Source organism: Coregonus lavaretus (assembly GCF_964263955.1).
Source record: "Coregonus lavaretus genome assembly, chromosome: 12".
Classification (NCBI taxonomy): Eukaryota; Metazoa; Chordata; class Actinopteri; order Salmoniformes; family Salmonidae; genus Coregonus; species Coregonus lavaretus.
In genome coordinates this window covers 49,068,395-49,091,322 of record NC_139999.1, presented here as the reverse complement: position 1 = coordinate 49,091,322, position 22,928 = coordinate 49,068,395, and the positions used below count along the sequence as shown (strand labels likewise).

The 22,928-nt window shown below is 47.7% G+C and overlaps 1 protein-coding gene across 1 annotated transcript in view; it reads left to right on the top strand.

Moving 5' to 3' along the window:
- Positions 1–349: 349 nt before the first annotated feature.
- Positions 350–22,928, top strand: part of LOC311138225 (disks large-associated protein 4-like) — a gene marked incomplete at its 5' end in the record, with an annotated part of 60,483 nt that continues 37,904 nt past the window's right edge. The window contains 4 exons of the mRNA XM_084172901.1: positions 350–1,708; positions 13,378–13,601; positions 16,438–16,533; positions 21,582–21,735. Of these exons, the coding sequence (XP_084029027.1) occupies positions 350–1,708; positions 13,378–13,601; positions 16,438–16,533; positions 21,582–21,735 (1,833 nt within the window). The remainder of the gene's footprint in view (positions 1,709–13,377; positions 13,602–16,437; positions 16,534–21,581; positions 21,736–22,928) is intronic.

Here is a 22,928-nt window from a genome sequence, read left to right as displayed (position 1 = left end):
CTCCGTGGGAGGCTGTGGGATGTTGGCTCATTGAGATCAAAATATTTCCTTCACAACCCTCACAGTGCTAGTCTGTCTGTGAGCATAAATGGGTGTGTTTGTTTGCCTGTGCATATGTTAGAAATTGTGTGTCTGTGTGTGTGCAAGCATGCGGGTGCAAACTCGGGTGCATGCGTATAGGAGAGTGTGTGTGCCATGCATTAGTGTGTGTGTGTGTCTCTGTCTGGGCAGAAGCTGACCCAACCCCCTCTCTCTCTCTCTCTCTCTCTGTTTTCCAGGAGTCATCCTCCAGCCCTCTCGTCTCTCCCTGGCTGGGGAGTCTTCTAGAAGGGGGCCCCTCCTGACCACCATGAAAGGGTTAGGAGCCAATCGCAACCGCCACCTGTCCGACTCCTGCGACCCCACCCAGGGCCCCCCGGAGCCCCTGTACCCCCACCAGGCCTCCACCCTGCCTCGGAGCCCCTACCTTCTCAGCCCCACCAGCATGGACCACTACGGCACCATGGACCCGCACCACTACAACCCCTCAGTGGACCCCCACTACAACCAGGGCTCCCTGCCCCCGGACTACTCTCTCCCCCTCAACAACCAGCTGTCCAACAGTAGTACCTTCCCCCGCATCCACTACAACGCCCACTACTACCCGTCCGACCTCTCCCCGCCGCAGGAGGACAGCATCGGGGGCATTAGGACGGGAACCCTGGGCACCTCCATGTCCATGGGCATGGGGATGGGCATGGGGATGCATGGCTCGAGTGGCATGGGGGGCCTGCAGAGCAGCCGTGGGTCCATGATCACCAGTGGTTCGGCCACCATCTCCGGCGGGGCCAAGATGAACCGACAGCTTGCGCCTAACCTGCTGGATCAGTTGGACAAGCAGCTGCCTGGGGGGCCCAGAGATGGCTTCAGCACACTGCAGTTCCACCGGAGCACATCGGCCGCCCTCTCCGCCGCCTCCAAGCAGCGCACCGACAGCCCCGGGCGCATCCGTAACCTGGTGTGCTCCGTCCAGAAGCTCTTCGCCAAGTCACAGTCCATGGACGGCCACAACCTCAAGGGCGTCAACGGGCGATCGGGAGCAGGAAGCGGCAGTGGTGGGACCTCATCCGGGACCGAGGACGGTGGGAAGCGGGAGCAGCGAGCAAAGAGCAAAGACCGGGGCGGGGCTAAGTCAGACAGGGGCGGGACGGGAAAGCGGCGGCCGCGCTCCAACATGTCGGGCTACTGGAGCTCGGACGACCTGGACAGTGCCGACCTCAGTAACTACCGCAACCCCATAGCCATGACACTGGGACGACCCACAGCCCACGCCACCCAGCACGCTACCCACGGTACTACCTATGACTCCCAGCAGGGGGCATTACAGCAGCAGCAGCAGGGGCAGCAGAGCCGCTACGTGGTCCACAGCGGATACAACACCATCAGCTCATCCAAGAGCAACAACGAGGTCATGAAGTACCAGCAGGCACTGCTGGGTCCTGGGGATGGAGGTGGGGGAGGAGGAGGAGGAGGAGGAGGTGGAGGTGGGATCAGCATGGGGGTGAACAGTAATGACTATATGAAGGGGGGTTCATGGTCGACGCTGACCCTGGGACACCCCAGACAGGTGCTGCAGAAGGGCCACTCAGCCACCCTGGACCGGTCCATGCTCAAGTCCAAGTCGTGCCAGCAGGAGCTGGCCTGCCACTACCTGCAAGTGGGCCGACGGGTGAGTAGTATTTAAAAAATGAAGTGCTGGACAGAAATAAATTGTGGGGAGATAGAATAAGGCATAGTGGACACTTAACCCTAAAAGCGGCAACATATTTAGACTCTAAAAGGAATACTTATTTTACCCCAAATTGGAAATTATGGCAAAAAGACACTTTCTTTCAAACAATTACACTTTTTCTTTTGTTAACCTTTTTGTTAACAAATTTGATGTTTCAAATATACATTTTTGTATGTGTTTCATGTTTTGAACAGATATTTTGATCAATTTCATCCATAGCCACTTGTTATTAACATTTGTCGTTACTCATTCAAAGTGTTTTGTTTCTGTGATACTCAGAGGCTGAGAAATTGGTGAAACAGCTAATCTGACCTACTGGTACGACCTAAAATGGCCGGCATTATAGGCGATATGGCCATCAGACTCTTAGCTCTTACTTTGGAACGCTATGGGCTATCAATTCAGTTCCAAATGCATCTAAAAGATGATACTCTCGACTTGGTATAGAGAGACATTGACAGGATGCTAAATATCTATTTGTGTTTTTTAGTTATTTTTTAGTTACAGTGGCTGCCACGCCCCCCAGGGGCCAAATCTGGGGTGGCTCCATAGTCATAATACCCATAAAACCTAGCGGTCAAACAGGGAAATGGTTTTAATCATTTTACCAACATTAATTTTTTCCATAGGGGATTTTAGAAACACTTAAAATAAGGGCTGTGTTTCGTGTAGGCTTACCCTGGCGCCATGTTTCGATAACTGTGTAAATGTCTCTCGGACAAGGTGACTTTTAGCAATATATTCTGCTCTATTTACGCTCAGATTCTAAAATGCTAATTAGCATCAAAGTAGACGTCATGCAAGATTACAAATCCCTGCAAGCTACTGCACGTCATCTCTTGCGGACACCTTTGCTAACAGGTATTGTGTCAGCAAAAAATTGCCCAAGACAGTTCACATAACTGTCAATTTAAAGACATTTAGCCAATTTATTCATGCCTACATTTAGCTAACATTAGATAGTTAATCCAGAGATTCTTCATTTGCCTCAATTCGGCAGTCTCGTCCAGATCATCATGCAGTGGCATGTATTCATGGATGCCAAGGGAGGCTTCCCCAAAAAATGTACTTTAATCTCTCTGTGTTTCATAATTTCCTTCAATTCGCAAGAGGCTGAATATATCTCACAGGAGAAAGCATCTGAGCGAGAAAAACAGCGCCCCTCTGTCTCTCTACGTGTAGGCCATCTATCTGATGCTGTCTGGTCCAAACGAGTATGACATTGTTGCTGCCCGTAGCATTGAAGGCAAGGGAAGCCAGCGAGCATCTTGTCTCCCTTGACAAAAAAAATATTAAAAACATTCCGCTTGAGCTAAACTGAGCGAGCTCAACTGTGAATGGTCCTAGCGCATAAAAAAAAATTGTATAGGAAGCCAGCTTGGATTTTGGCGTCACTCCTATCAAATCCCATTGAGAGGATATGTCATTGACAGAAAAACTTGAATTGTTGCATCTCGTTGTGTTGTTGTCCTCCGTTGGCTAGCTAGCCAGCTAGCTAAAATTGGCCCTTTTCTAAATTAACCATAAATGGAGATAGGGATTTGGACTTGTGGTTTTACTTAATTAACTTAACTCCGTACTAGACATTTATTATAACGGCGATTCTGATCCAACCATAGATTAATACATTGTTGTGCCCCTGGCCTGAGAGGATGGAAGTTCAATATGTAGCTAGATGTAGAAGGCTAATGTTAACTAGCTAACGTTGCCCATGAATGGAAGTTAGGTTAGCAAGCAAGCATTTTAGCCAGGTAGCCTAGGACAACAAAAAATGTAAGCGTGTACTGTATGACAGAGTCATAGACCGTTTCATCACATGAAAGAGAGGATGGCATTGGCGTTTCTCTACAAGTAGGGTGAGTCAACATGTTTTTCTACGCACACGCACAGAAATCAGAACCATGGACAGCCACATCACATTTAGCTTAACTTCATTGGACTAAATTGTTTTTGGAATCTTTTAGTTGTCACTGTATTAGACTGAGCAGAGGTCGTTTCATGATGTTGAAATGTTGAAGTTGAAATGGTGCTGGGATAGTGGAGGCAGCTCCTGTTTGTTTAGTGGTCCGAAAATGTCGGAAACATGAACTTGCTTGACCATGCTGTAGGTCATGAAACTGTCTGTTACTGTACATGCTCAATATGCTTTGTGGACTTCACTGAACAGAGGTTGCTATCCGGTTTTGTGCTAAAACAAAGGTGTGGTTGAATTTATTCTGGCTTTTTTTGGGGGGGGCGGGGGTTCCATACTATTGGAACCATTTCCCTCTTTGACCGCTAAGTTTTATGGGTGTGATGAGTGTGATAGGAGTCAGGCGCAAGAGAGTAATCACCGAATGCAGAGTTTATTCCGTCGTACACAAATAGCGCTGAATAGCGACAAACAAAACAGGCACAGGGGAAAATCTACCCTGGCAATACAAGGTAACGGTAGCTCCAACAATAACAGGAACAGGGGAAATATTTACCCCGGCAATAACAATGTACGAGTAGCTCCACCGAGCTACACTACTCTCGCGAATAAACAATCACCCACAAGGACAAGGGGGGCAGAGGGGATAATGAGGGGATAAGAACCAGGTGTGTATAATTAACAAGACAAGACAAATGGAATGATGATATATGGAGCGGCAGTAGCTAGTAAGCCGGTGACGACAAACGCCGAAGCCTGCCCGAACAAGGAGGGGAGGCGGCCTTGGCGGAAGTCATGACAGTACACCCACCCCCCCCCCCCACCCCCCTTGACGCGCAGCTCCAGCAGCGGCCAGGAGGACGCGGAGCAGGGCGAGCCGGATGGCGACGGTAGAAATCCCGCAACAGGGAGGGATCGAGGTTATCCCTCACCGGGACCCAGCACCGTTCCTCCGGACCGTACCGCTCCCACTCCATGAGGTACTGAAGGCCCCCCACCCGACGCCTCGAATCCAGGATGGAACGGACAGAGTATGCCGGGGCCCCCTTGATGTCTTGAGGAGGTGGAGGAACCTGCAGCACCTCACTCCTGGAGTGGACCAACCACCACCGGCCTGAGGAGAGACACATGAAACGAGGGGTTAATACGGTAATCAGGGGGAAGTAATAACCTAGAAGTGACCTTGTTGATTCTCCTCAGGACTTTGAACGGCCCCACAAACCGCGGGCTCAGCTTCCGGCAGGGCAGGTGGAGGGGCAGATTCTGGGTCGAGAGCCAGACCCAAACCCCCGGTACGAAGACCGGAGCCTCACTGCGGTGGCGGTCAGCGTTGGCCTTCTGACGACGCACGGCGCGCTGGAGGTGAACGTGGGCGGCGTCCCACGTCTCCTCCGCGCGCCGAAACCAGTCATCCACCACAGGAGCCTCGGTCTGGCTCTGGTGCCACGGTGCCAGAACCGGTTGGTAACCTAAAACAAACTGGAATGGTGTTTGGTTAGTAGAGGAGTGGCAGAGAGAGTTTTGGGCATATTCTGCCCATGGCAAGAACACCGACCACCCCCCCCCCCCCCCAGGCCGGTCCTGGCAGTAGGACCGCAGGAACCTATCCACATTTACCCGTTCCACTTGCTCATTTGACTCGGGGTGGAACCCAGAGGTCAGGCTGACCGAGACCCCCAGACGTTCCATGAACGCCTTCCAGACCTTGGACGTGAACTGGGGACCTCGGTCGGACACTATATCCTCTGGTACCCCGTAGTGCCAGAAGACGTGGGTAATCAGGGCCTCCGCAGTTTGCAGGGCCGTGGGGAGACCGGGCAGAGGAAGGAGGCGGCAGGACTTGGAAAAGCGGTCCACAACAACCAGGATGTGTCTTAGGTGAGACCATGGTCGTTGTGGAACTGGTAAAGGTTGTAACTTACCCGCTGGGAGGTACCTAGGTGCCTTACTCTGGGCGCACAACGAGCAGGAGGAGACGTACACCCTCACGTCCTTAGCCAAGGTAGGCCACCAGTACTTTCCAGTCAGGCAGCGCACTGTACGACCGATACCTGGGTGACCAGAGGATGGTGACGTGTATGACCAGTAGATCAGATGATCACGGATAAGAGCAGGCACGTACCACAGCCCAGCTGGACACTGAGGTGGAGATGGATCTGTGCGTAATGCCTGCTCTATATCCACATCCATCGCCCATACTACCGGCACCACAATGCAGGAGGCCGGGAGTATGGGGGTGTTGTCTCTGGGCCTCTCCTCTGTGTCATACAGCCGGGACAGTGAGTCTGCCTTCACGTTCTTCGTACCCAGAATGTATGACTGTGTAAAATCAAACCGGGTGAAGAATAGGGCCCACCTGGCCTGGTGAGGATTCAGCCTCCTCGCTGCCCGGATGTACTCCAGGTTATGGTGGTCTGTCCAGACGAGGAAAGGGTGTTTCGCCCCGTCGAGCCAATGCCTCCACACGGTCAAAGCTCGGACAACATGCCCGAGTGGCGCAGTGGTCTAAGGCACTGCATCGCAGTGCTAGCTGTGCCACTAGAGATCCTGGTTCAAATCCAGGCTCTGTCGTAGCCGGCTGCGACCGGGAGAGCCATGGGGCGGTGCACAATTGGCCCAGGGTAGAGGAGGGAATGGCCGGCAGGGATGTAGCTCAGTTGGTAGAGCATGGCATTTGCAATGCCAGGGTTGTGGGATCGATTACAGTATGAACACAAAAAAAATAATGTATGCACTCACTAACTGTAAGTCGCTCTGGATAAGAGCGTCTGCTAAATGACTAAAATGTCAATGTAACAGCCAACAGCTCCCGATCACCAACGTCGTAGTTCTGCTCCGCTGGGCTGAGCTTCTTTGAGAAGAAGGCACAGGGGCGGAGCTTGGGTGGCGTGCCCGAGCGTTGAGACAGGACAGCGCCTATCCCTACCTCGGACGCATCCACCTCCACTACGAACGGTAGTGATGGATCGGGGTGGGCCAATACCGGGGCTGAGGTGAACAGACCCCGCAGTTTGCTGAAGGCCAGGTCAGCCTCAGCAGACCAGCGGAGCTGGGACGGCCCACCCTTCAATAGGGATGTAATGGGAGCTGCGACCTTGCCAAAGCCCCGGATTAACCTTCGATAGTAGTTGTCGAAGCCAAGGAAGCACTGCACCTCCTTAACCGTGGTTGGAGTCGGCCAATTACGCACGGCTGAAATGCGATCTCCCTCCATCTCCACACCTGAGGTGGAAATGCGGTATCTGTGGAAGGAGACAGACTGCTGGAAAAACATACACTTCTCTGCCTTGGCATAAAGGTCCTTTTCCAACAGTCGGGCCAGCACTTTGCGAACCAAGGACACATGCTTGTCACGCGTAGCAGAATACACCAGGATGTCATCGATGTAGACCACCACACCGCGACCAAGCATTTCCCGAAACACCTCATTCACAAAGGACTGGAAGACGGATGGAGCATTCATCAAACCGTAGGGCATCATCAGATATTCATAATGCCCCGTGGTTGTGCTGAATGCTGTCTTCCACTCATCCCCCTCCCGAACACGCACCAGGTTGTATACACTCCTGAGATCTAATTTGGTGAAGAAGCGCGCCCCATGCCTTGACTCAATCACTGAAGGAATGAGGGGGAGAGGATAACTAAATCTTATAGTCTCCTTTTTCAGTGATCGATAATCAATGCACGGGCGCAGACTGCCGTCTTTCTTCTTCACAAAGAAGAAACTTGAGGAGGCGGGTGAAGTGGAGGGACGTATATACCCCTGGCCCAGGGACTCGTATGTTTCCATAGCCTCCGTTTCAGCCTGCGTCAGGGGGTACACATGACTCCTGGGAGGTACAGCGTCTATCCGAAGGTTTATCGCACAATCCCCCGCCCGATGAGATGGTAATTTTGTCGCCTGTGTCTTAGAAAACGTGTGCGCCAGATCATGGTATTTGGGGGGAATGCGCACAGTGGAGGTACCGTCTAGACTTTCCACCGTGGTTGCACCAACGGAAACACCTAGACACCTACCCTGACACTCGCGACCACCCCGTGAGAACCCTCTGCGGCCGTGAGAAGGTGGGGTTGTGGAGTGCTAGCCAAGGGATACCTAATACCACAGGGAAAGCAGGAGACTCCATAATCGAAAAACCAACCTGCTCACAATGAGTCTCCTGGGTGATCATGGTGACTGGTACAGTGACTTCCTTTACAAACCCGGACCCTAATGGTCGACTATCAAGTGCTCTGATGGGGAGTGGAATGGATAGGGGAACCAATGAAATGCCTTGACGGCGTGAGAATGCCCTGTCCATAAATTCCCAGCTGCGCCTGAATTGACTAGCGCCTTATACTGGGGAACTACCATGTGATCGGGAAAGTGGATAGGTAGGGTACAGTGCGCAGCAGAGGGCTCTGACCGAGTGTGGGTGTTCAATACCTGGGGTGATGCGAGAGTGCCCTTCCTGCCACCTCCAGGCCCAAAAGAGCATTGACTATGACGTGTGGTGTATTGTCCCTTCGCTGTCGTCCTCCGCTCTCTCGGACGGCGGCTCCACCCAGCTCCATCAGCTCGGGATCCGAGTCGTCCGGGGTGGAAACGGGCTGACCCCTACCAGGACGTCCTCTGGCTGCCAACAGGTTGTCCAAACGGATGGCCATGTCCACCAGTTTCGTGAAAGACAACATGATGTCCCGGCAGGCTTGCTCTTGTCAGATGTCCTCCTGCAGATGGCACCGGAAATGGTTGATCAGGGCCCGCTCGTTCCACCCGGACCCCGCTGCCAGAGTCCGAAACTCCAACGCGAAGTCCTGCGCGGTCCTCGTCCCCTGCTTCAGATGGACCAGCCGCTCGCCCGCCTCTCGACCCTCGGGCGGGTGATCGAAGACTGCCCAAAAGAGGCGAGCGAACGTCCCGTAGTCCTCCAACGTGGCTCCTCCTTCGTTCCAAACTGCGTTGGCCACTCCAAGGCTTTCCCCGAGAGGCAGGAAACGAGGACGGACACCTTCTCCCACTCCGATGGCGCCGGCCTGATGCTGGAGAAGTAAAGATCCAGTTGGAGGAAGAATCCTTGGCAGAGCGCCGCCGTCCCGTCGAACGCCCGTGGTCGGGATATCTGGATCCCTCCAGATGCTGGGGTGGAGGTGGCTGGATCCGGTTGGCCAGCTGGTCTCGACAGATCGGGTCCTCTCCTCTCCAGGCGTTGGACGACCTGAAGAACCCGATCCATCGCTTCTCCCAAGCTGGCCAGCATCGTGGAATGCTCCTGGACCCGTGCCATGACTCCAGGCATGCGCTCTTCTCCCGCTGACTCCATAGCGGGTGGGTGATTCTGTGATGAGTGTGATAGGAGTCAGGCACAGGATGGTAATCACCGAATGCAGAGTTCATTCCGTCGTACACAAATAGCGCTGGATAGCGACAAACGAAACAGGCACAGGGGAAAATCTACCCTGGCAATACAAGGTAACGGTAGCTCCAACAATAACAGGCACAGGGGAAATATCTACCCCGGCAATAACAATATCCGAGTAGCTCCACCGAGCTACACTACTCTCACGAATAAACAATCACCCACAAGGACAAGGGGGGGATAAGAACCAGGAGTGTGTAATTAACAAGACAAGACAAATGGAATGATGATATATGGAGCGGCAGTGGCTAGTAAGCCGGTGACGACGAACACCGAAGCCTGCCCGAACAAGGAGGGGAGGCAGCCTCGGCGGAAGTCGTGACAATGGGTATTATTACTCATACTGTGGTATTCTATATCTATATCTTTTCAGGGTACAAACGTGGTGCTTTTATCACAAAGTTTACTATTGAATCTACATTTTCAGTTTAGCCACGCAAAACAAGTACACAAAATAGAGATTATTATGTTAACACAGAAATCATGGTAAATTGTGGCGGGTTTTGTCTGAAATTGACATTTTTGACCACTTGGGGGTCAGAATTGATCCCTTGTTGGCGCTTTTGGGATAAAATACTCCAACACATTTACAGTGCCTTCGGAAAGTATTCAGACTCCTTCCGTTTTTCCACATTTTGTTACGTTACAGTCTTATTCTCTAATGGATGAAATAAAACATTTTCCTCAGCAATCTACACACAATACCCCATTATTTTTATTTTTTTTAAAGACAAACCAGAAATAAAGTATTTACAAAAGTATTCAGACCCTTTGCTATGAGACTCGAAATTGAGCTCAGGTGCATTCTGTTTCAAATGATCATCCTTGAGATGTTACTACAACTTGATTGGAGTCCACCTGTGGTAAATTCAATTGATTGGACATGATTTGGAAAGGCACACACCTGTCTATAAAAGGTCCCACAGTTGACAGTGCATGTCAGAGCAAAAACCAAGCCATGAGGTCGAAGGAATTGTCCGTAGAGCTCCTAGACAGGATTGTGTCGAGGCACAGATCTGGGGAAAGGTACCAAAACATTTCTGTAGCATTGAAGGTCCCCAAGAACACAGGGGCCGCCATCATTCTTAAATGGAAGAAGTTTGGAACCACCAAGACTCTTCCTAGAGCTGGCTGCCCGGCCAAACTGAGCAATCAGGGGAAAAGGTCCTTGGTCAGGGAGGTCACCAAGAAACCAATGGTCACTCTAACAGAGCTCTATAGTTCCTCTGTGGAGATGGGAGAACCTTACAGAAGGACAACCATCTCTGCAGCACTCCACCAATCAGGCCTTTATGGTAGAGTGGCCAGACGGAAGCCACTCCTCAGTAAAAGCCACATGACAGCCCGCTTGGAGTTTGCCAAAAGGCACCTAAAGGACTCTCAGACCATGATAAACAAGAGTCTCTGGTCTGATGAAACCAAGATTGAACTCTTTGACCTGAATGCCAAGCGTCATGTCTGGAGGAAACCAGGCACCATCAACGGTGAATCATGGTGGTGGCAGCATCATGCTGTGGGGATGTTTTTTAGCGGCAGGGACTGGAAGACTAGTCAGGATCGAGGCAAAGATGAACGGAGCAAAGTACAGAGAGATCCTTGATGATAACCTGCTCCAGAGCGCTCAGGACCTCAGACTGGGGTGAAGGTTCACCTTCCAATAGGACAACGACCCTAAGCACACAGCCAAGACAACACAGGAGTGGCTTCTGGACAAGTCTCTGAATGTCCTTGAGCAAGAGCCCAGACTTGAACCCGATCGAAGATCTCTGGAGAGACCTGAAAATTGCTGTGCAGCAACGCTCCCCATCCAATCTGAAAGAGCTTGAGAGGATCTGTAGAGAAGAATACAGGTGTGCCAAGCTTGTAGCGTCATACCCAAGAAGGCTCGAGGCTGTAATCGCTGCCAAAGGTGCTTCAACAAAGTACTGAGTAAAGGGTCTGAATACTTATGTAAATGTGATATTTCAGTTTTTTATGTTTAGTAAATTGGAAAACTTTTCTAAAAACCTGTTTTTGCTTTGTCGTTATGGGATATGATGAGGGAAAAAAAACGATTTAATCAATTTTAGAATAAGGCTGTAACGTAACAAAATGTGGAAAAAGTAAAGGGGTCTGAATACTTTCCTAATACACTGTATTTACTTTCCAGACAGTTTGTCAGGTCTGACAAAGATCTGTTTGGATCGAAAAATAAAACATGTAGTCTTGTCACTACAATAAACCTACTACAGTTGAAGTCGGAAGTTTACATACACTTAGGTTGAAGTCATTAAAACTCGTTTTTCAACCACTCCACAAATGTCTTGTTAACAAACTATAGCTTTGGCAAGTCGGTTAGGACATCTACTTTGTGCATGACACAAGTCATTTTTCCAACAATTGTTTACAGTTTACTTTAGAAGCTTCTGATAGGCTAATTGACATAATTTGAGTCAATTGGAGGTGTACCTGTGGATGTATTTCAAGGCCTACCTTCAAACAGTTCCTCTTTGCTTGACATCATGTGAAAATCAAAAGAAATCAGCCAAGACCTCAGAAAAAGAAAAGTATACCTCCTCAAGTCTCGTTAATCCTTGGGAGCAATTTCCAAACGCCTGAAGGTACCACGTTCATCTGTACAAACAATAGTACGCAAGTATAAACACCATGGGACCACGCAGCTGTCACACCACTCAGGAAGGAGACGCGTTCTGTCTTGTAGAGATTAACGTACTTTGGTGCGAAAAGTGCAAATCAATCCCAGAACAACAGCAACGATGCTGGAGGAAACAGGTACAAAAGTGTCTATATCCACAGTAAAACGAGTCCTATATCGACATAACCTGAAAGGCCGCTGAGCAAGGAAGAAGCCACTGCTCCAAAACCGCCATAAAAAAGCCAGACTACGGTTTGCAACTGCACATGGGAACGAATATTGTACTTTTTGGAGAAATGTCCTCTGGTCTGATGAAACAAAAATAGAACTGTTTGCCCATAATGACCATCGTTATGTTTGGAGGAAAAAGGGTGCCGAAGAACACCATCCCAACTGTGAAGCACGGGGATGGCAGCATCATGCTGTGGGGGTGCTTTGCTGCAGGAGGGACTGGTGCACTTCACAAAATAGATGGCATCATGTGGAAGGGAAATTATGTGCATATATTGAAGCAACATCTCAAGACATCAGTCAGGAAGTTAAAGCTTGGTCGCAAATGGCTCTTCCAAATGAACAATGCAAGCATACTTCCAAAGTTTTGGCAAAATGGCTGAAGGACAACAAAGTCAAGGTTGGAGTGGCCATCACAAAGCCCTGATCTCAATCCTATAGACAATTTGTGTGCAGAACTGAAAAAGTGTGTGCGAGCAAGGAGGCCTACAAACCTGACTCAGTTACACCAGCTCTGTCAGGAGGAATGTGCCAAAATTCACCCAACTAATTGTGGGAAGCTTGTGGAAGGCTACCCGACACATTTGTCCCAAGTCAAACAACGTAAAGGCAATGCTACCAAATACTAATTGAGTGTATGTACATTTCATCACTGGAAATGTGACGAAATAAATAAAAGCTGAAATAAATAATTCTCTCTACTATTCTGACATTTCACATTCTTAAAATAAAGTGCTGATCCTAACTGACCTAAAACAGGGAATTTTTACTAGGATTAAATGTCAGGAATTGTGAAAAACTGAGTTTAAATATATTTGGCGGTGTATGTAAACTTCCGACTTCAACTGTATATGTTTTGGACCGTTTGAGTGTTAGGTTGATTATTCCTCCACTATGTCTGTCAGCTCGTCTCGTTTTTCAGTTTCCTCAGTTTATTTCACTAAGGTATGGCCCTGTCTACCCGTTTGGTACAATTTCTGTGCATCTTTCATTTTATCAGCCTTTCTTTATGACTTTGTGTCTTGACATTTATCCATGTGACATTAACGTGCTTTTTTATAAATATCTACCTATAGAATTGTTTTGATACAAATAGTTTTTACTTGGTTTTCAAGTTTCAAAGTAAAGATATTGAGGGAGGAGTTGGTCAAATGTAACAGCCCTATAGCATTCTTAATGATTTAATTTATTTTGTATTTTAAATGTTTATTTACATGTGTAATCGATAACACCATATCTACTGTCAAGAAAAGTAGAATGTGGGACCCTCACATCAGTTTCTGTAGGTACTTTAGATTACTGAATGAATTCTGTAAAACAAATTATATTATGTGAATAATACAATATACTGTCACAATCATGTCAACATAAATTACATAATTGTAAATTGTCATATATAAGAATATATATGGGCTACTGCTGCTTGTAGGGGGACTGGAGTAACACGCTAGGTCGCAGCGGTGGGGGAGGCGGAGACAATGAGATCCCGTGCAGGCGCATGCGGAGTGGCAGCTACGTGAAGGCCATGGGTGACCTGGAGGACAGCGATGACTCGGACGGCAGCATCAAGCCCTCGCCCAAAATGGCCGCCCGCCGCCAGAGCTACCTCAGGGCCACCCAGCAGTCTCTGAGCGACCAGCTACCGTCACGCAAGTAAGCTCAGCACCAAAGTATCCCACATGGACTTGAATTCTGACAAACATGCATTCATGTGAACATACTAACATGTAGACTTTCAATTGGAAGGAAACCCATGCTAATATCAATTCTGGCATGACAAGTAAGCTCAGTGCTAAAGTTTGATCAACACTGCCTTGCCGAAATACAGACTTTATAACACATTCAAGTTGACGCAAAACCAAACTACACTGAACAAAAATATAAATGCAACATGTAAAGTGTTGGTCCCATGTATCATGAGCTGAAATAAGAGATCCCAAAAATGTTCCATACGCACAAAAAGCTTATTTCTCTAAAATGTTGTGCACAAATTTGTTTACATCCCTGTTAGTGATAATTTCTCATTTGCCAAGATAATCCATCCACCTGACAGGTGTGGCATATCAAGAAACTGATTAAACAGCATGATAATTACACAGGTGCACCTTGTGCTGGGGACAATAAAAGCCCACTTGTGCAACACAATGTCTCAAGTTTTGAGGGAGCACGCAATTGACATGCTGACTGGAGGAATGTCCACCAGAGCTGTTGCCAGATAATTGAATGTTCATTTCTCTACCATTAGCCGCCTCCAATGTCAGTTTTAGAGAATTTGGCAGTATGTCACAACCGCCAACCCAGGAACTCCACATCAGGCTTCTTCACCTGCGGGATCGTCTGAGACCAGCCACCAGGACAGCTGAGGAAACTGTGGGTTTGCACAACCAAATCATTTCTGCACAAACTGTCAGAAACCTTCTCAGGGAAGCTCATCTGTATGCTCGTTGTCCTCACCAAGGTCTTGACCTGACTGCAGTTCGGCATCGTAACCGACTTCAGTGGGCATATGCTCACTTTCGATGGCCATTGGCACGCTGGAGAAGTGTGCTCTTCACGGATGAATCCCGGTTTCAATTGTACCAGGCAGATGGCAGACAGCGTGTATGGCGTCGTGTGGGCTAGTGGTTTGCTGGTTTCAACGTTGTGAACAGAGTGCCCGATGGTGGTGGTCGGGTTATGGTATGGGCAGGCATAAGCTACGGACAATGAACACAATTGCGTTTTATCGATGGCAATTTAATGCACAGAGATACCGTGACGAGATCCTGAGGCCCATTGTCATGCCATTCATCCACCGCCATCACCTCATGGCCTGCATACTCACCAGACATGTCGCCCATTGAGCATGTTTTTGATGCTCTGGATCGTGTACGACAGCGTGTTCCAGTTCCTTCGCACAGCCATTTAAGAGGAGTGGGACAACATTCCACAGGCCACAATCAACAGCCTGATCAACTCTATGCGAAGGAGATGTGTTGCATTGCATGAGGCAAATGGTGGTCACACCAGATACTGACTGGTTTTCTGATCCACGCCCCTACCTTTTTTAAAAAGGTATCTGTGACCAACAGATGCATATCTGTATTCCCAGTCATGTGAAATCCATAGGTTATGGACCTAATTTATTTATTTCAATTGACTGATTTCCTTATATGAACTCTAACTCAGTAAAATCTTTTAAATAGCTGCACGTTGTGTTTATATTTTTATTCAGTGTTGTATCAACTCAGTTACATTATATAGGAGAACGATTAATAAGGCTATGTCACATAGCATACACACACACATCCACATCCTCTCACTCTCTCTTACACGCCCACCACAAGCAGACAGACGCGCACACACACACACACACACACACACACACACACACACACACACACTGAGCCCATGGCACGATTTCAAACAGAGCTGTGACATGCAGGAAGGAGACGGCCATGCTGCCAGCTTTTGGCATGCCAGTAAACAGGCCTTGCATACTATAGAGACGAACACACACAGTCAGGCATGCTGGGCTCACTCACGTGTGGGATTAAGCACCGTCTGACTCCTGCCTCAGACACATGCCAGAGCTCTGATTATGGTTTCCTCACCGTTGATTTACTAACATTTCCGCAGCTTAGGGGCTTGGCCTGAATGGATTGAGTCCTCTTACCGTAACATTTTCGGAACATCACACACACGATGCCGCCTTCAGCTACTGCACCGACAGACAGTGAGTCACCACAAACTAGGGTAAAGTCTCCTCCTCTCCCCCTGACTGACTGACTAGGGTTTCTAGCTCATTGTCTCTAGATTACATGCTTTCTGAAGCAGACAGACACACGCTGTGCTAGACACAGAGGGACACAGTGCATTGGGTATCCTATTCCTTTTCACATAATGACAAACAAATCGAACCCCATTTGGATTAACAGTCTCAGAGAATGGGATCAACAATGAGCAAGCTGCTGTGTTTACTGTTTGCTCTAATGTGTCCTTTGATTTGAAGGACCAAAATATGTTTGTACGGGTTATATGGAATTACATGTGTGCCAATAAAATCCTAAACCTTTGCATGATAGAATTTGGCACAAATGTATTTCCATAGGGACGTGGTGTTGCAGACTGGTCATTATTTGGAAATATTTTTTTAAAAGAGTAACAAGAACAGGAATACAGTAAACGTTTCATCCACAAGAGGGCAGCAAATCAACAAGCTATAAGCATACTGGCCAAGCAATCATCTGATACATTTGTTTCACAAACACAGAGCAAAAGGGAATATATCCTGTTACGTCATTATTGAAGCAGCTTTTTGTTGATAGTGACAACACACACAACATGATAAAGTAGTAGGGGTGTTGCTTTAAAAATGACATGGAATAAAAATACCTACATGATTTCAAACCTGCATGCTAAATGACTAACCCTGCTCCCCCCCACCTTGCCAAACCCAAACGCCAAACCCCTGTTCTCCCTCCGTGGTCTGCTCCACCCTGGTTGGCAGGAGCAGCAGAGCCCTGGATTACGCCATGCTGCAGGGGGAGCTGGAGGCACTGTGGTCTCCTCTGCACAGTGTGTCCTCTCTGCACCAACTGGGCAGGTCAGTGCTAGGCAGCCAGCCAATCACCATTAGGGGGCAGGCATACGCTTGCACTTGATTTGATGCTGCCCCAATCAATCAATCAATCCACCCCTCCCCCTGCCCCCCATGTCTTGCCCACCTCTTCGGTTACCCATGCCACGTGAGTGCCAACGCCATACCAATGTCATGCCACCCACCACACCCACCTTTTCCTCCAAGCTAATTCGCTTCCCCTCTGACCCCTCTGCCCTCACATGAAGTACCCCCACCCAAATAAAGGAGTGCCAATGCCCAGCTTGGCACCTTCAATGCCAGGGGTTATTATTGGCACCCTTGATAAAGATGAGCAAAAAAGACTGTATAAAATAAATAAATAAAATACTGAGCTATATTGTGTGCTCCAAAAAATGGGAAATTAAAAATGTTTATACTAATACATTTGCTCAGAGAAATATATATATAATTGTTTTCTAAAAAAGATAGGGTTCAAAATGTTTGGATCCCCTGTTTTCAATACTCCGGCACCCTCCTCTTGCTAGGATAACGACACTGAGCCTTTTTCTCAAATGTTTTATGAGATTGGAGAACACATTGGGAGGGATCTTAGACCACTCATCCATAGAGAATCTTTCCACATCCTTGATGTCCTTCATCTGCGCTTATGGACTTCCCGCTTCAATTCAAACCACAGGTTTTCAATAGGGTTCAAGTCCGGGGACTGAGATGGCCATTGCAAATTGTTGATTTTGTGGTCAAATAATTTATGAATTTCTTTGTTTGTTGTTATCCTCGCAAAAGGAGGGTGCCGGAGTATTGAAAACCGGAGTGAAAATAATTTTGACCCCTATCCTTTTTAGAGAAAAAAAAAAGTACTTTGTTCCACGAAATGAGTGCCTATTGCTGAGAAATATTTTAACAATAAACATTTTATTGTGAAGCTTGCATTCAATTGCCTCTCCCTGTTGCACACAACATGCTTCCATTACCCCTGTCACAAGGGGATTTATCAAATCCAATCAAATTGTATTTGTCACACTCGCCGAATACAACAGGTGTAGACCTTACCGTGAAATGCTTACTTACAAGCCCTTAACCAACAATGCAGTTCAAGAAATAGAGTTAAGAAAATATTTACTAAATAAACTGAAGTAAAAAATTTAATAATAAGTAACACAATAAAATAACAATAACTAGGCTATATACATGGGTAGGGAGTCAGTGTACGGGGGTACAGGTTAGTTGAGGTAATTTGTACATGAAGGTAAGGGTAAAGTGACTATGCATAGATAATAAACAGCGAGTAGCAGCAGTGTAAATGTAAATAGTCCGGGTGGCCATTTGATTAATTGTTCAGCAGTCTTATGGCTTGGGGGTAGAAGCTGTTAAGGAGCCTTTTGGACCTAGACTTGGCGCTCCGGTACCGCTTGCCGTGCGGTAGCAGAGAGAACAGTCTATGACTTGGGTGACTGGAGTATTTGACAATTTTCTGGGTCTTCCTCTGACACCGCCTAGTATATAGTTCCTGGATGGCAGGAAGCTTGGCCCAAGTGATGTACTGGGCCATATGCACTATCCTCTATAGCGCCTTATGGTCGGATGCCGAGCAGTTTCCGGGAAGATGGTGTTGATGTGAGCCATGACCAGCCTTTCAAAGCACTTCATGGCTTTCGACATGAGTGCAACCGGTCAGGATGCTCTCGATGGTGCAGCTGTAGAACTTTTTGAGGATCTGGGGACCCATGCCAAATCTTTTCAGTCTACTGAGGGGGAAAAGCCATTGTTGTGCCCTCTTCACGACTGTCTTGGTGTGTTTGAACCATGATAGTTTGTTGGTGATGTGGACACCAAAGAACTTTAAACTCTCTACCCGCTCCACTACAGCCCCATCGATGTGAATGGGGGCGTGTTCGGCCTTCCTTTTCCTGTAGTCCACGATCAGCTCCTTTGTCTTGCTTAAGTTGAGGGAGAGGTTGTTGTCCTGACACCACACTGCCAGGTCTCTGACCTCCTCCCTATAGGCTGTCTCATCGTTGTCGGTGATCAGGCCTACCACTATTGTGTCGTCAGCAAACTAAATGATGGTGTTGGAGTCGTGCTTGGCCACGCAGTCGTGGGTGAACAGGGAGTACAGGAGGGGACTAAGCATGCACCCCTAAGGGGCCCCCGTGTTGAGGATCAGCGTGGCAGATGTGTTGTTGCCTACCCTTACCACCTGGGGGCGGCTGTCAGGAAGTCCAGGATCCAGTTGCAGAGGGAGGTGTTTTGTCCTGGGGTCCTTAGCTTAGTGATGAGCTTTGTCTGCACTATGGAGTTGAACGCTGAGTTGTAGTCAATGAACAGCATTCACACATAGTTGTTCCTTTTGTCCTGGTGGGAAAGGGCAATGTGGAGTGTGATTGAGATTGCATCATCTGTGGATCTGTTGGGGCGATATGCAAGTGTTGATGTGAGCCATAACCAGCCTTTCAAAGCACTTCATGGCTTTCGACATGAGTACAACGGAGCGGTAGTCATTTACGCACGTTGCCTTCGCTTTCTTGGGCACAGGGACTATGGTGGTCTGGTTGAAACATGTAGGTATTACAGACTCGGTCAGGGAGAGGTTGAAAATGTCAGTGAAGACACTTGCCAGTTGGTCCGCACATGCTCTGAGCACACGTCCTGGTAATCCGTCTGGCCCCGCGGCTACAGAGAGCGTGATCACACAGTCGTCCGGCTGGGTTTCCCTTTGTAGTCTGTAATAGTTTGCAAGCCCTGCCACATCCGACGAGCATCAGAGCCTGTGTAGTAAGATTCAATCTTAGTCCTGTGTTGACGCTTTGCCTGTTTGATGGTTCGTCTGAGGCCATAGCAGGATTTCTTATAAGCATCCGGATTAGTGTCCCGCTCCTTGAAAGCGGCAGCTCTAGCCTTTAGCTCGGTGCGGATGTTGCCTGTAATCCATGGCTTCTGGTTGGGATATGTTCGTACGGTCACTGTGGGGACGACATCGGCGATGCACTTATTGATGAAGCCGGTGACTGAGGTGGTATACTCCTCAATGCCATTGGATGAATCCCAGAACATATTCCAGTCTGTGCTAGCAAAACAGTCCTGTAGCGTAGCATCCGCGTCATCTGACCACTTCCGTATTGAGCAAGTCACTGGTACTTCCTTCCTTAGTTTTTGCTTGTAAGCAGGAATCAGGAGGATATAATTATGGTAAGATTTGCCAAATGGAGGGCGAGGTAGAGCTTTGTATGCATCTCTGTGTGTGGCGTAAAGGTGGTCTAGAGTTTTTTTCCCTCTGGTTCACATGTGACATGCTGGTAGAAATGAGGTAAAACGGAATTTAAGTTTGCCTGCATTAAAGTCCCCGGCCAGCAGGAGCGCCGCTTCTGGATGAACATTTTCTTGTTTGTTTATGGCCTTATGCAGCTCGTTGAGTGCGGTCTTAGTGCCAGCATCAGTTTGTGGTGGTAAATAGACGGCTATAAAATATATAGACAGTGTGGTCTGCAGCTTATCATGAGGTACTCTACCTCAGGTGAACAATCCCTTGAGACTTCCAAAATATTAGACATCGCGCACCAGCTGCTATTGACAAATACACACACCCCTCATCTTACCAGACGTAGCTGTTCTGTCCTGCCGATGCACAGAAAACCCAGCCAACTGTATATTATCCGTGTTCAACTGTATATTATCCGTGTCGTCGTTCAGCCATGACTCGGTGAAACATCAGATATTACCGTTTTTAATCTCCAGTTGGTAGGATAGTCTCGGACGGAGATCATCCAGTTTATTCTCCAGTGATTGCACGTTGGCCAATAGAACGGATGGTAGAGGCGGGTTACCCACTCGCTGACAAATTCTCACAAGGCACCCCCAACTCCGCCCCCTGTATTTCCGTCTTTTCTTCATGCGAATGACAGGGATTTGGGCCTTGTCTCAGAGAAGCAGTATATCCTTCACGTCGGACACATTAAATAAAACATCTTCGTCCAGTTCGAGGTGAGTAATCGCTGTAAGAGATTGAGATGGTAGCAGCAACATTATGTACATAATATGTCACAAACAATGCGAAAAAACACACAAAATAGCACAGTTGGTTAGGAGCCCGTAAAACGGAAGCCATCCCCTCCGGCGCCATTATAATCCTGATTTATGGCTGGTTTAAGATGAAATCATCAACCCTGTTACTGTCAACCCTGTTACTTTATTTGGCAGTTAATAGGCACTTAATATAGTCCTTTTTTTATTTAACCTCTTGAGATGGGAAAACTTGTTTTTTATTCAATTAAACATGTGCTCTTTATTACAAGTTTTTTTTTGACCAAGTTACACTTCTGAAAAGCATCGAATTGGTGGAACGACCCACTTCTTAAACAAAATCTCTTTCTCTGAGCAATTGTATTAGTATAAAAGAATAGAATTATCCCAATTTTTTTGCATACAATTTTGGTCATGACTGTATGTACCCAAGGATCATCACAATCACATGACAAGTGCAATGTCATGTCACTATCACTGTGGACCAGCAAAGACAAATGAATACTAGGTTATCTTTTGGTAATCACATTCAGTATTGCTAATCTGAGCTGAATTTTGACTGTTTTCCCTACTACTCTTTGATTTTGCCACCATGATGCGTGGAATAAGGCTACATATGCTTGACCTCTGTATCATTGGCTTTGCATTGTTTGGGGGCCACAGTATATGGGTTCAATTATTGTAATGAGATGAGATGGGAGAAACATTATTCACAGGTGTCATGATGGGGGCAATGATGCTGACACGTAATGAAAATGATAATGAAGGGAATCAGGGATGAGAAGTGGCCTAACTTGAATGTATCTTCCTTTCATCTCCTGTCTGCCCCTCCCCTCTACTTCTCTCTTTTCTTACCTTCGTAATCCCTTTACCCACTCCTCTCGGCTTTTTTTCCTTTCTTTGCTCATTCTCTCCTCTCCTCCCCTTCTCTCTGATCTCATCCCCCTGTCTTCTCACATCAACTCTCCTTCCTCGCCTCTCCTCCCATCCTCTCCTCTCCTCTCTTCCCCTCCTCCTCCTCCTGTCCTCTTCAGCTGTCTTCCCTCTCTGAGAGAGCTGTCCACCAACCGTAGCCTGGATAACCTGGACTGTCTGGGGGGTCCGGTGGGGGGCTCCCCGTTCCCCCGCTGGGACGATGAGGACTTCAGCCAGGGTGGCACCCTGGGGAGGAGCAGCTGCTTGGGCCAGGTCAGAGGGGGGGGCGGGGCGGGGGGGGCGGGGGGGTCTTTGGGGTCATACAACTGGTGAGAGGACTTGAACTTACAGTATCTCAGCATTAGACCATTTCTTTTTTTCTTCTTCATCCGATCCCCTGTCGTACTTTAAATTATTTTTGTGACAGAATAGTGTGGATGTACAGAGAAAGGGAGTTAGATATAGGAAGGCGGAGATGGGAGAGTGGATGAGAGTTACCTCCACACCAGACTTCATTGGACACATTTTGATTTTGGAGTGAAGTATCACATTAACTCTCCAATTCTACACCTCAGTTGATTATGTTCTAATGAGGTAGAAGAGAGTATTTATACACCTCTCAAAAATCACCTTGATCATTCCACTCATTCCACTTGAATATCACACAAGTCATTTTCAAGAGGCCCCTCTTTCGCCTCGAAATGAGTTTACCTTGTCAAATGGGCAATTACTCAGATTACAGCCTTCAGTGACATGACTGTAATATAGTATAATATTCCTGTTGAATAGAAAAAACTCAATTTTCATTATGTCTCTCATATGACTGTTCTGAGCCAAAAAAGCTAATTCCTCCATTTACACAGAAAGATCCATTACCCTTCTACTGACAAGGTCATCATGGTTGTGAAGAATGACTCTGGATCCTCTTTGATCTTTTATAAAAGGACTATCAAACTAGGCTTTAAAATCCATTAGTATTAAGCATTTTGACCCCCTCTTGGGGAATTTACAATGTTTTATGAATTCAGAAAATGAGTGTGGATTTAGGCCTACATGTAAATTACTAATCTTCAGAGCTGCAAGGTACAGAAACCTGTGAGTTGACTGTTTATCAACCAAAAACAGCAGAATAACATTTAATTAATATGACACATTGTGCTGTTATTATAAAGGGGACTGCAAAGTACTAACATGACGATGACCCTAGGAGTTGGCAAGACAGCGCAAACTGATCGGGGTTCAGGCTATAGATCTCATGCGCTCACTCATCTCATGCGCTCACTCTTTCTCTCACTTTCTGTCACTCTCCAAATCTCTCTGAGCTGTCGTTACTGCCTGCTCTTTGATTTACTGAAGCATGTGACAGAGCCAACTGCGTAAGTGACAACTCAAACACCATATTCATCACATCCCTGTCACTCCAACACTGTGTTAGGCTCGCCTCGTAGAAAGATTGTTCATGTCCC